Source organism: Rhinichthys klamathensis, unplaced genomic scaffold, assembly GCF_029890125.1.
Source record: "Rhinichthys klamathensis goyatoka isolate OS25496 unplaced genomic scaffold, OSU_Roscu_1.1 h1tg000111l_1, whole genome shotgun sequence".
Lineage (NCBI taxonomy): Eukaryota > Metazoa > Chordata > Actinopteri > Cypriniformes > Leuciscidae > Rhinichthys > Rhinichthys klamathensis.
The window spans coordinates 1,657,028-1,670,530 of NW_026606649.1; the positions used below are offsets into that span (position 1 = coordinate 1,657,028).

At 43.3% G+C, this 13,503-nt stretch overlaps 1 protein-coding gene across 1 annotated transcript in view; it reads left to right on the forward strand.

Moving 5' to 3' along the window:
• The window catches only part of lonrf2 (LON peptidase N-terminal domain and ring finger 2), a 166,364-nt gene extending 157,393 nt beyond the window's left edge, over positions 1–8,971 (forward strand). The window contains exons 10-12 of the mRNA XM_056254272.1: positions 8,022–8,184; positions 8,321–8,470; positions 8,653–8,971. Of these exons, the coding sequence (XP_056110247.1) occupies positions 8,022–8,184; positions 8,321–8,470; positions 8,653–8,814 (475 nt within the window). The 3' untranslated portion in view covers positions 8,815–8,971. The remainder of the gene's footprint in view (positions 1–8,021; positions 8,185–8,320; positions 8,471–8,652) is intronic.
• Positions 8,972–13,503: the final 4,532 nt, after the last annotated feature.

Consider the following 13,503-nt stretch of genomic DNA (forward strand, 5'->3'; position numbering starts at 1 on the left):
AGCCAATCACAGACATATGTGTTGATTTCTAGGAACACAATGGCCTATCAGAAGCATTTACGATAGACTTCCCTCACCGCTCAAAAAGGACTTTTTGTTCAGTGATGAATTCTGTATGCTGGCAAATCCTCGAATTATAACAAACAAAGTGTAGATATTATGAAAGATTCATTGATAATAACAGAGATGTGTGAGATCGCGATGAACTGATGTCAGCTTTTTAGGAATTATTATGGGAGCGCACTTTGCGCGCAGTCATGCCAAACCAGGCATGACTGTAAGTTAGCCTGCTTGTTTTTATGTTATAACAGTGTGGTTTGTGTGTTAATGCTTTAATAACAAATAATTTATCAGGAGCATTTATGCTGATGTGTATGGTGGCGACACGTAGGCTAACTTGAAAGTATTTGGAGGTACAGAAAAAAAAGTCTTTTTGCGGGCGGGAGCGGGACAAAACATAAATGTTGCGGGCGGGAGAAAGTAACATAGAAAGTAGTTGAGAACGTCAGTTATAATAATGACCCACGTATTAAAAAATGGTCGGGTTTAAATCGGGCTCGGGCTCATAATTACAGTTAATGTGTCGGGCCGGGCTGGGCTCGGACACAACGTGCTCGGGTAGGGTCGGGCTTGCATACCCTAGATCTACCTCGGGTATGCTAACACTTACAGGCACGAATCAGTCGTTTGTCCTTGGAGCCTCTCCCCCGTTTTTGATGTATTCGTACATCCCGCACAAACACAATAGTTAACCATTTTTGCTAGCTAGGTCTCCAATATAACTGCTAGCCTACTTACCGTTTAGACTAACGGTAACTCTAGGCTTGGAGCATAGACCAGGCATAGACAGTAAAAGCTTGGAGTCCCTTTTATGACGTCACGCCCAGCCTAGTGGAAGGGAGGGGGCGTGCTTAAAACCACTGTAAAACGTACCAACTTTTCATATTATATGCAGCATTTTGGTATAAAAAAAACATAAAAAACAATTGTGGGCGGTTCTTATCTTTATGTTTAGTAAGCACATTGCATTATCTTCGTGAAAAATTTAACCTGCAATTTACACTTTAATTGACATAAAAATGCATTAATTGGAATGCATCCAATTAAAATCTATGAATGCAAATAATTAAATAATTTTTTTACAGTCGCTAATATATGACTTTCAGTCACATTACCTCACATTTATAAAAACAAGGCAACATAATAGATGAGACAAAAAAAGTTCTGTATGACCTGCAGGATTTTATGTATAAAGATTTAAATGCAAAAGAAGGCATGGGAAGCAGTTTTCACGGCTGTTTGTGTGCATACGTTTTCTTTTAAACATGGTACTTTTCTTTTTGTGAAAAGTACAAACATTTCAAATGTTTTGGCACTTGAGCAAGTAATAAATTTGTGTCACTGCCAATAATTTTGGCCATGGCTGTATACAGATTTATGTATGTAAAAAATATCTTCATTGGCCAAAAAATGTTCACTTTTATCACAAAATCCCAAATTCCACTTTTTTTTAAATTATTATTATATATATATATTTTCCTGGCACAAAATGACCAGCTAACGTGTCGCACCTCTCTGAGTACGAGCACGAGCAAGAGCACTTCTCTTTTCAAGAAATGGCTAAGAATGCATCTTTTTCATCAACCCATTAATTCTAATGTTTTCTATTAATAACTTTAATTTCTTTAATAGGTTAAAGAAAATAGTTTAATTTAGATTTAAACTGACAGAGTGTGTCTACCTCCCAAACAAGGAAGACTGTTTAAATGCTAAATAGGAAAAGGATCTACTGCCTGTAGTTGATTTTGATATTCTTTGTATTTTGAGATCCCAGTGGGCATGAAGGACTATAATGCTATAGAGGCTCACTCAAGTAATGAGTAGCTGCAGCATTTAGAGCTTTATAAGTAATCAGCAAGATTTTAAAGTGTATACAATATTTAACCCTTGTGCATCCTTAAGGACATTTTTGTCTTTACATTTTTTTTGTCATTTTGCCTGTGCTAATCCCAACTGCATACATTTTAGCAGAAGTGTGTATTTTATTGGAATTTAAATAAATGTCTCTTTTCCTTTTATAAATACTGTATTTTACACTAGGTACATAAAAGTTACACATTGGATCTTAAGGACAAATATGTCCCCACTAAAACGGCAATTTTGCTGTTGGTTGGGTTGTGGGTTGGTTTTTAAAATAGGCTTTCATCCTGTTCACTAAATGGCACCATTTTTGGGGGTTTGGCCTGCAAAGAAAATATAGGCTTTTTCCTGTTTCTGCTGTATTTAAAGCCAATTCAATAAATTATGCAGCTATAATTGTGTATGTATGTTGGTATGTCAGAGTGTGGTTTGTAAGTATGTATTGTTACTTGGTGTGTCTTTTTATCTAACATCTTTAACCCTTATGATTATTCAGGTAGGGTAAGGATAGTCAAATCCAGCTTGAACCATAAAGTACTCACCTGCTTGTACTCACCTGTTTGAAGTTATTCAGAAATCCCATAGAAGACTCCCTTGTGTTTTTTTGTGGTGTTTTTTGTTGGGGTTTTTTAGGCTCAGTTTGTAGTTATAAGTCCCACAGGAGGCAATCGTAACAACAACAAAAAACGTCCTCGGGTTACGACTGTAACCCTTGTTCCCTGAGAAGGGAACGAGAACTGCGTCGAATGACACTTTGGGGGAACGCCCCTCAGCGTAGCGCCTCTGAAGTATGAATGAAACTGAGCCGATCTCTGATTGGTGCAACGTCATGACGTGATGTGTGACGGCACATAGGCGGAAGCTATAAAGGCAGCCGGCACACATAAGATGTCAGCTTCTGTGATGAAGCAAGCGCTCCCAGGCAGGGGAAGGCGTGGCCAAGGGACGCAGTTCTCATTCCCTTCTCAGGGAACAAGGGTTACAGTCGTAACCCGAGGACGTTCCCTTTCGAGGGAACTCCAACTGCGTCGAATGACACTTTGGGGGAACGAGTGCCCACTACGCCACAACGTACCCTGCCTGCCCTAGTGTGAAGCTGCTCACAGGCACACTTAGGACGCGAGCACAAGAGAGCCGGGTGTAGACGGAATATCCAAACTATAAAACCTAATAAAGGTATGAGGGGTAGCCCATCCTGCTGCATCGCAGACCTCCTGGATGGGGGCCCCCGCGAGAAGGGCTCTAGAGGACGCCATGCCTCTGGTAGAATGAGCCCTCACGGCCAAAGGTGAAGGCATACCGCGCACCTGATAGGCCGTGGAAATCGCTTGGACAATCCAGTTGCTGATGGTCTGCTTTGAGGCGGGAAGCCCCTTCCTGGGCGACCCGAAACACACCAGCAACTGGTCCGACTTCCGCCATGAAGAGGACCTCTGAATGTAAATACTCAGTGCTCTGACAGGGCAGAGCATGTGAAGTCTCTCTTCATCCGCCGTCACGTGAGGTGGAGGATGAAAAGCCTGCAGAACCGTAGGCCGTGCCGCACTGGACGGCACCTTAGGCAAATAGCCGGGCCTAGGGTGAAGAATGGCCTTAATGTTGCCTGGAGCAAACTCCAGGCACTCGTTAGATATGGAGAGCGCCTGGAGATCTCCTACCCTCCTCAGAGAAGTAATGGCCAACAAAAAGACCACCTTCAACGAAAGATTCTTGGCCTCAGCCGACTCCAGCGGCTCGAAGGGGGCCTCGGCCAGCCCTTCGAGAACCACTGCCAGGTCCCAAGTGGGAACCCTGGTACGAGCCGCAGGTCTCATCCTCCAAGCCCCACGGAGGAAACGTACGACCAATTGGTGTCTCCCCAGAGGCCCATCACTCAGAGGAGCGTGGAAAGCCGCAATGGCAGCCACATACACCTTGAGTGTGGACGGGGTAAGACCAGTGGAGAAGCGATCTTGGAGGAACTCCAGCACTGAAGCCACTGGGCAGTTAACTGGGTCCACCTCACGCTCCTTACACCAAACAGTGAAGACATTCCACTTTAAGCCGTACAATGTCCTCGTGGATGGAGCTCTAGAGCTGAGTATGGTCTCCACTACTCCAGCTGATAGGCCGGTCTCTAGGTACTGTGCCCCCTCAGGGGCCAGACCCACAGTTTCCATAACTCGGGCCGAGGGTGAAATATTGAGCCCTCTGCCTGTGTCAGCAGGTCCCTCCTGAGGGGAATCTCCCAAGGAGGGCCGTCCAGGAGCAAAATTATTTCGGAGAACCATACTCGGGCCGGCCACAACGGGGCTACCAACAGTAGACTGATCCCGTCGCGACGGACTCTCTCTAGAACTCCCGGGAGCAGAGCGATCGGGGGAAATGCGTACAGACGTAGCCTCGGCCACGTCTGCACCATGGCATCCAACCCCAGCGGGGCTGGATGGGAGAGGGAAAACCACAGTGGACAGTGGGTCGTCTCTCGAGACGCGAACAAGTCCACTTCCACTGGGCCGAACCTCTGAGATATTGACTCCACCACCTCGGGGTGGAGTCTCCACTCCCCGGGCCTCAGCCCCTGTCTCGACAGGATGTCTGCTCCCTGATTTTGACTCCCCGGGATGAATGTTGCTCTTAGAGACAACAACTTCCCCTGGGACCACAGGAGGATCTGATGCGCCAGTCTGCATAGAGGGCGAGACCTCAGACCCCCCTGATGGTTTATATAGGCCACTACCGACATATTGTCTGACCTCACAAGGACATGATGACCTTTGAGGTCCGGCAGGAAGCTCCTCAGAGCTCGGAACACCGCCAACATCTCCAGGCAGTTTATGTGCCAGGAGGAATGATGGTCCTGCCATAGGCCTGTGGTAAAGCGGCCGTCCATGACCGCGCCCCAGCCCGTGAGGGAGGCGTCTGTCGAAACGGTTCTCCGGCGACATGACGCTCCCAACACTGGCCCTTGGGACAGAAACCAAGCTTTCTTCCACATAGATAGGGAACGAAGGCATCTGCGTGTAACCCTGATCATGCGGAACGGGTTTCCCCTCGGGGAGAACCCCTTGGTTTTTAACCACCACTGAAGGGCCCTCATGTGCAGCAAGCCGAATGGAATGACACTGGACGCTGCTGCCATGAGCCCCAACACTCTCTGGAAGTGCTTCACAGTGATGGCTTGGCCTAGCCTTATCACTGTGGTCAGGATGGACTCGATCCGCGCGGGAGACAATTGTGCCCGCATCGTGACCGAGTCCCACACCACTCCCAGGAACGTAGTTCTCTGGGCTGGTGTCAACACGCTCTTTTTCGTGTTGAGTCTCAACCCCAGGCTCTGGATGTGGGCGAGGACGACATCTCAATGCCGAACCGCCAGCTCCTGTGACTGTGCTAAAATCAGCCAGTCGTCGATATAATTGAGCACCCTGATGCCCTGAAGCCTCAGCGGTGCCAGAGCTGCATCCATACATTTGGTAAATGTGCGAGGGGAGAGAGCTAGGCCGAACGGAAGAACCCGATATTGGTAAGCTTCGCCCCCGAAAGCGAACCTCAGGAACTTGCTGTGAGATGGAAGGATGGATATGTGGAAGTATGCGTCCTTTAGATCTATCGTGACAAACCAATCCTCAAATTGAATTTGACTCACGATAATGGGAATAGTGAGCATCCTGAACCTGAATCTCCTCAGAGAACGGTTCAGGTGCCTGAGATCTATTATTGGACGCAACCCCCCATCCTTCTTGGGAACTATGAAGTAGCGGCTGTAAAACCCGGACTCCCTGTCCGGTGGAGGAATACGATCTATAGCCTCCTTTGCCAGCAGGGAGTTTACTTCCTGTTCCAATACCCGACCCTGCACTGGGTCGACTACAGTCCAGACCACCCCGTGTAATCTGGGTGGGCGGGAACTGAACTGCAGCCTGTACCCATTTTGAATGGTGCGCAGGGCCCAAGGAGAAATATTCGTCAGATTTTTCCATGCCTCGAATTATTTTACCAAGGGAACCAGGCTCTCGAGGTATTCGGGTATTAATCGGGATTCGTTCTCGGCCACCTGAAGCGGATTCCCGGCAGGGCTGAACCGAAAACGATTCTCGATGGGCGGACGCGAATGCTGCCTGACCGCAAGCCTGTGGGGCGGACAGTGCAGCCTGCGTTCGCTGGATACCGATGTGTCCCGAAGCGTGTTTAACGGCGGGAGAGCAACATCGATTTCCTGCGGGCTCCGCGAAAGAGACGACCTCGGTCGCTCCACCACGGGTGGGGCTGCCCGCAGAGAACCTAGGCTGGCTAGGACCTCTTTGAGGAAGCCTTCAAACCCTGCAGGACGACCCTCAGGTCGCACTGTTTAGGCTGAGGCTTCGCCTGAGAGTGCCGTCTATGCCCCCAAGCTCCTTGAGGAGGGGCTCTAGAAGCGGTACTCTTTCACCAAAAAATACTGTTTTAATATTATTACAGTCTCGTAATCTACACGCTGCCTCGGCAAACGCGAGAATCGAGCGGTAACAATATATTTGGCTTTCATCCCTCGAGAAGAAAGTCAACAGGTGTGAGGCTGAAACATCCGACAGCGCATGGTTAATTTTGTAGGCCTACGCGTCGAGATATTTCTCAATGAACACTGCCAGCACCCTCAGGAGCTGACTGTGAATGCCTCGCACAAAACAGTATTATTTCCCTGTGTGTCCCTATTATTGTAGACTCGTAATCTACGCGCTGCCTCGGCAACGGCGAGATTCGAGTCATTCACAATATATTTGGCTTTCATCTCTCGAGAAGAAAGTCAATGGGCGCGACTCGCGCGAGGCTGAAACACCCGAACACACGGCTGTGTGTGCGTCGAGATATTTCTCAATGAACACAGCCAGCGCCCTCAGGAGCTGACTGTGCATGCCTCGCACCCACACAGAATCTTTATTGCAGAGTAGACCGAATCTACGCGCTGCCTCGACAAACGCGAGATCCGAGTCACTATAGATTCTTTATTGCAATGCAGACCTTAAATCTACGCGCTGCCTCGGCAAACGCGAGATCCCAGTCACAGAATCTTTATTGCAGAGTAGACCGAATCTACGCGCTGCCTCAACAAACGCGAGATCCGAGTCACTAGATTCTTTATTGCAATGCAGACCTTAAATCTACGCGCTGCCTCGACAAACGCGCGATCCCAGTCACAGAATCTTTATTGCAAAAGTAGACCCGTCTACACGCTGCCTCGGCAAACGCGAGATCCGAGCCACTAGATTCTGAATTGCAATGCAGACCTTTAATCTACGCGCTGCCTCGGCAAACGCGAGATCTCAGTCACAGAATCTTTATTGCTGAGTAGACCCGTAATCTACACGCTGCCTCGGCAAACGCGAGATCCGAGCCACTAGATTCCATATTGCAATAATTTAGGACAATTCTTATGGGACAAACAACACCAAATAAGACTGACAGTTTGACATAGAGCGCTTGCTGAAGAACAGAAAGCTGACATCTTATGTTTGCCGGCTGCCTTTATAGCTTCCGCCTATGTGCCGTCACACATCACGTCATGACGTTGCACCAATCAGAGATCGGCTCAGTTTCATTCATACTTCAGAGGCGCTACGCTGAGGGGCGTTCCCCCAAAGTGTCATTCGACGCAGTTGGAGTTCCCTCGAAAGGGAACTTATTGCAATTAGCAAAGCAGTTACTGCAAAAAATAAAAATAAACTTAAAATCAGCTAAGATAAGAGCTCTATAATAAAGCACTAAACAGTCTCCCTTTTTTCACCATAAATGTATTGCCACGTGGCATGCCACTGCCAAACCATTCTAAATATCAAAAATCTGTTTGCAATTTATCTTCAATGTTTTGGTATAATGTTGACAATCTCATGAATCCCCTTGTAGGAGTATTTAAGAGTTCACTTGATGCACTTTCAACTAAATCTAAAATAGCCGACTCCCTTTTGGGTGGAGCATGTGACAAAGCACGAAAGCTTTTTGGCTAAATAAGAATTATGTGTTCAGAGTTTCGTACATATAATTTCATTGCTTGAGCGCTTGGGAAAGAAGTGTTAATGTGTTAATGAAGTGCATAACATTTTAACATTGCATGGAGTTAAATGGGTGAGGTCTATGATTTGCAGGTTTGCAGACCACGGCTGTATGCTGGAGGTGAGAGATGTCAAGTTTTTTCCTGATGGACGCTCTGTGGTGGACACGATAGGCATTGCACGTTTTAAAGTGCTCAGTCATGGGCAGAGAGATGGATACCACACAGCCAAGATTGAATATTTGGAGGATAAGAAGGTATAGAAATATTTTTGAATTGTACGAGCGCAAGAAAGTCCAAATCCAAAAGTTGTATTATGTGTGTGTATGAAAGAGGGAGAGAAAAAAAATCACCAGTCTTCCACTCTGACCTAATATGAATTTTTGTGTTTAGGTTGAAGGAGAGGAGTTGACAGAGCTCCTGAAATTGCATGACTCTGTCTATGATCAGGCCATGGCCTGGTTCACTTCACTTAAAGATGATATGAAGAGTCAAATCATCAGCCACTTTGGGCAGCTGCCTGCCAAAGACTCTGACCCACAGGTGAATGTTTGCACCAAATCAGTCTCACATTTGTTCTAAATGCTTGTTCATAGTAATCTTACCTCCAGCCTGTCTGTTGTGTAACATAACGTGTATAATTCACATATTTAAATTACTGTAGTTTGCATTTATAATCTAATACATTCAATACCTAAGTTTGATTCTGGTCTTGTTTTTCCCAGGGGAACCCCAGTGGTCCTGCATGGTGTTGGTGGCTGTTGGCTGTGCTGCCGCTGGAAAACAAAGCCCAGCTGACCATCCTCGCCATGACCACTCTTAAGGACCGGCTGATTGCCATTCGCAGGGTCCTTATTTTTGTGACTCGCAAGCATCCTCGAAGATAAATTATGATATCATTATCTAAATTAACCCATAGCTTGGGAATGCTGCTTCAGGCTGGGGTTACTTAGGTGTCTTCCAGCAGCCATTTTGGTCTGTCATTGCATTATGCAACCCTCACCAATTAGTGAAATTGTGCAATAAAAAAAGTCTGCATCTTAATATGGTAATTTAGGCTCATCAATTAGCAATTAGCAGTGGTAAGTTATATTGTAGTGTGGTCACTGAATGAAAGAGCTTGTCACTGATGGCCTAAAGCTCTCATTTAGTTCAGGTGCAGTCACATCGTTTTACAGTAGCTACAAACATTAATGAAAACAGTGCAAACTTTTTTCTTAAGCACTTTCTGTTCTTTGAAAATATCACCTCTGTTTTGTGCCTAGATGGTGTGTAAGGCTGATTAAATGCTTCCCATGGGCTTGCAAGTATCAATACTGGCCTTATTGTGTGAAAAATCTGAGCTTAATTTTGGAAATGATCAGCCACCTTATTTCCATATTGTAAAATATGACAATTAAAGTAAAACTTATTTTGACTTAATATATAGTAGTCAACATTTGAAGTGGTTCAAAACCTTTCATCAAAGTTATACATGCATTTTGAACAATACCTGTTCTTGTCTTAGGACAACTTTGATTTAACTTTTTTGATCCACTTAAAATATTGACTACTGTAAAATAAAATGTATTGTAACATGTTTTCTCTTTATCTCATCTTTATTTCTTCTATGCATTTTGATGTCTAGTTAATTAAGAAACCATAAATTCAGTCATAAATTGCAATGTTCTGCTGATGTCCATACATTTTTCCCTATTGGTCTTGTAGGCCATACTCTACAAGCTTGGCCTGGCTGTATTCACAGCCTTAATGATATTTAGTAACAACCACAGGTGTGTGTTTTATTTTTCAGGAGTTGACTTGAAACTGAGTACATTGCAAATTGGAGCCAAATTGTGGGAAGTCATACTGTCATTTTTAAGTTGGAACAGGCACTCTTTTTTTAATGTGATGTGTAATATACATGAGTGTGATGTGTGGATGGGTGGCTTATGTCTATATCATAATCTTTATAGACTATAGGAGGGCTTTGAACGTTCACATTCTTTTTCTTCTCATTGTTCTTGTCTCTTTGTGATGTGCATGTCTTGTGTTTGTCCATTATCTACACTTTCCTGTGCAAGTTACTATTTAGATGCTGCATTTTTCATGTAAATTTGTACATCAATATGAAATAAAACACATTTTATATTTTAAAGCAACAAGTGTTATGTTGCTGTGTGTCTTTTCTAATTGAATTAGTCTAAGAATTCAGTACTGAGTTTTGTTAAAGGGTTTTGTATGCAGTTTCTGTGGCACCTTGTGGTTGTTTAAAAAAGCCTATTTTCAAACAACCTTGCAAACTTCGCAAGTAATGCCTCCCCAACTCAAACATCACAAATACAGCTCTTACACCTGATTCACACTGGATGCGCAAACGGAGCACTGCACTGGCGGCATTTGTCGCGCACAGCTGAATCGCGATTTGGTCTTGCTAGTATTGTCCATTCACACAAAAAATTGAATGATTGCAGAAAAAATATATATTTTGAAAGCAAGATTATTGAACTGATGGAGCAACAGATTTTGATGGAAAATAAATCATAAAAGTAGTTTATTTTGTTTAAAAATCTTATAAATGTATGAAGTGGCAAGGTGGGCCATTTACCCCACACATGGGGTAAAAGGCTCACCAGCATGGGGCAAAAGTCATATTTATACAAAAACTTTAGCTAAAATGTTTTGCGTAATGTCTGTTAGTACTTGTTCAAAACAATCACTTTAGCAAGTTTGTACTATTTTCTGTTTATTTAGATAAATAAAAGAACACATTTTTGTTCAATGAATATATTTTCTATTAACATTTTAATGACAGTATATTTTAAAAATACAGAAACAAAATTCTTTTAAAAAGTAAAGATTATGAAAACATGAAGGAGTTCCCATAATTTAATATAGATTTACAGTAGTAACAATAAGCTAAATTATATTTTATTATATGATTAATTATATTATATTTTTAAATATGATGGTTTTATTATAAATATGGCGATTATCTTGTTATGGACACCCAAATTAAAGGGTTAGTTCACTCAAAAATAAAAATTCTGTCAGTAATTACTCTCATGTTGTTCCAACCCCGTAAGACTTTCGTTCATCTTCGGAACACAAATTAAGATATTTTTTATAAAATCTGAGAGCTGGCCCTTGTGTAAAAAAAGTGCACTTTAGTGTACTTTTATAAAGAGAACTTATTACACAAATAATATACTTTAAAGGAATACACTGAAGTGTGAATTAAATGCAATGTTTTCAGCGCACTTAATGCACATTATACGTAATTGATTTTAAATGTATGAAATCAATTACGTATAATGTCTCAGGGGGAAGCACGCGGTGCGGTTTCTTCTCCCCGAGATGAGGCACCAATGCTGCGACTATCCAGTTCTGAGGAATTGGATGTCGTCAGCATTGATGCGGGGGATTATGAGTGTTCGCCAGCCCCCCCCCCCGCACCACCCCGCAGCCCGCGGGGTGGTGCGGGGGGGGGGGGATTCCTTCTTGCCGAAAAGGGGGAAGGTTTTGAGATGATAACGTCTGTGTGAAGCTGGCTCATCGCTGGTTTTATGGGTTTTGTTTTAACTCACGTTCGCCCTGAAAGTGTCAATGAACGCCATTAGGAACAGACTTTCTGGCGCTCGCTGGTGAATTACTAGACGCGAGTCAAATGTTAAAAGCTTTTTACATGTAAAATTTGAATGAGGCCTGTAAGGAAGTTAGCTATAGGAAATGTTAATAATCAATAATAACTTGTTATGATTAATTATGAATATTTGGGTCAGTTAATTGGATAAACTTGACATGGCTAAATTAATATTACAATCAATGAATCAGTTCGTCCAACGAACTCTTTTGATTATTAATTTATTCTAAGAAAAGGGTATCTTCAATGGCCACAGAAGAATAATTATTTCTTAGCATGTACAGCGCTTTGAGCATGTAGGAAGATCAAGATCGTAAAAGAGACTTTGTTTGCAAGCAGTGAATCAGAACCAAATACATAAAGTGCACAAGTTTTATTAACTAAATCATAAACATGAATAAACTAAACAAACATACATAAATACATGTGTAGGAAAAAGGAGTAAGAGATGGAATGATGTAACGATGGAGAAGATCCATCTAACTATGAGAAGAACCAACAGCATTTCATTTTCACATTTCATTGAATTGAATTTGCATTTGTAGTAGGAACAATTCTTGAAGTTGTGGAAAATTGAAGTCGTTGAGGGTTCCAGCAGTGGCAAGTGGAAGTTGTTTGAAAGTTATCTTTCTCCATGAGTGGATGGCTGGTTTGGTCAAGGCCTGGGGCCCTGTTGAGGCCACGCCGAGCATCCAGGAGAAGTGAGGAGGTCGGAAGAGTGGGTGATTGGAGTCGTTGTTGGTTGGAGTCGTTGTTCCAAAACTCCTGAGATTGTCCTTGGTTCTTTGTGAGAGAGTCTTCTCTCTCCTGCATGAGCCCATATCTGGTTGGATCAAGGCCTGCTGAGCCCTGGGCCCCCGTGGAGGGTGAGGGGGTTTCCCAGTATCACCAGAAACAGTGTTGCGGCTGGATGAAAAACTAAGAGAGGGAGGTCACATGTGGACTGTCCCTAATAAAGCCTGAGAAAGATCCAACCTCTAAGGGTTGACTGGACCAATAAGCAAAGTGAAATGTCCGAGTGGGAAGGTTGCTCTAGTTAATTTACGAGTCTTTGTCCCAAGCATGGTTAGACCTTCGTTAATGCTCAGATAGATATAACACCTCCACACTGCATTCTAAGAAGGTGATGTACATCAAAGTGTGAGTCATTAAATGAGGATTAATTAGGTAGGAGGCATGATACATGTGAGATTACATTGACCGTTAGTTGGTTGTATACCAAGGTACATACCATAAAATATACATAATAGTACACAAGACAGTAAATCATTTACACAATGCTATGAAGCATGTTCATTTATAGATCAGTTAGTCTATGATTAATGCAGCAAAGTCTGTTTTAAAGAGGGTTTCTGTCTTCCCATTGTCTCTCTCTTGTGCACGTGGCCACATTCCTTGGAGGTCGTAAAATCTCCTTATCAGCCCTGTAACATGACACTGTTTCTGCCCTTGTGTTCGTTTCATTTGGGATGTTAGTTTTGGAGTTTCATAAACCTTTGTATATAATGAATAATTAGTGTGTGTCTGATGGGTCCAGACCCTACAGTCCCAACTGACACAGTCCAGATACCCTACAAAGATATATTTGATATGTTTTTATGTTTGCCTGCTTGCCCATGTCATATTGGGGTATCTATGATTTTATCGTAGTATTAAATTAACTATAAGTGCTTGTAATTATGCATTAAGATGAAGAAAAAAAAATTATGCATTAAGATGTATCTCTGTATCTCTATGCCCTTTTCGCGCAGTTCTTGATACCTTCAGAATCCTCTTGGTCTGACCAAGCCAGATATATATATGAGCATACAGTAAAATGTATGATTATATGTATAACATTTCTCCGAAGGAGAAATTACAACTTTTAACACCATCATAAACTATGCAGATGAGCCGCCTTGACAGGACAAAGAAAGATTTTTCCCGCTCACAGAACTCCACGTCGATTTGAACC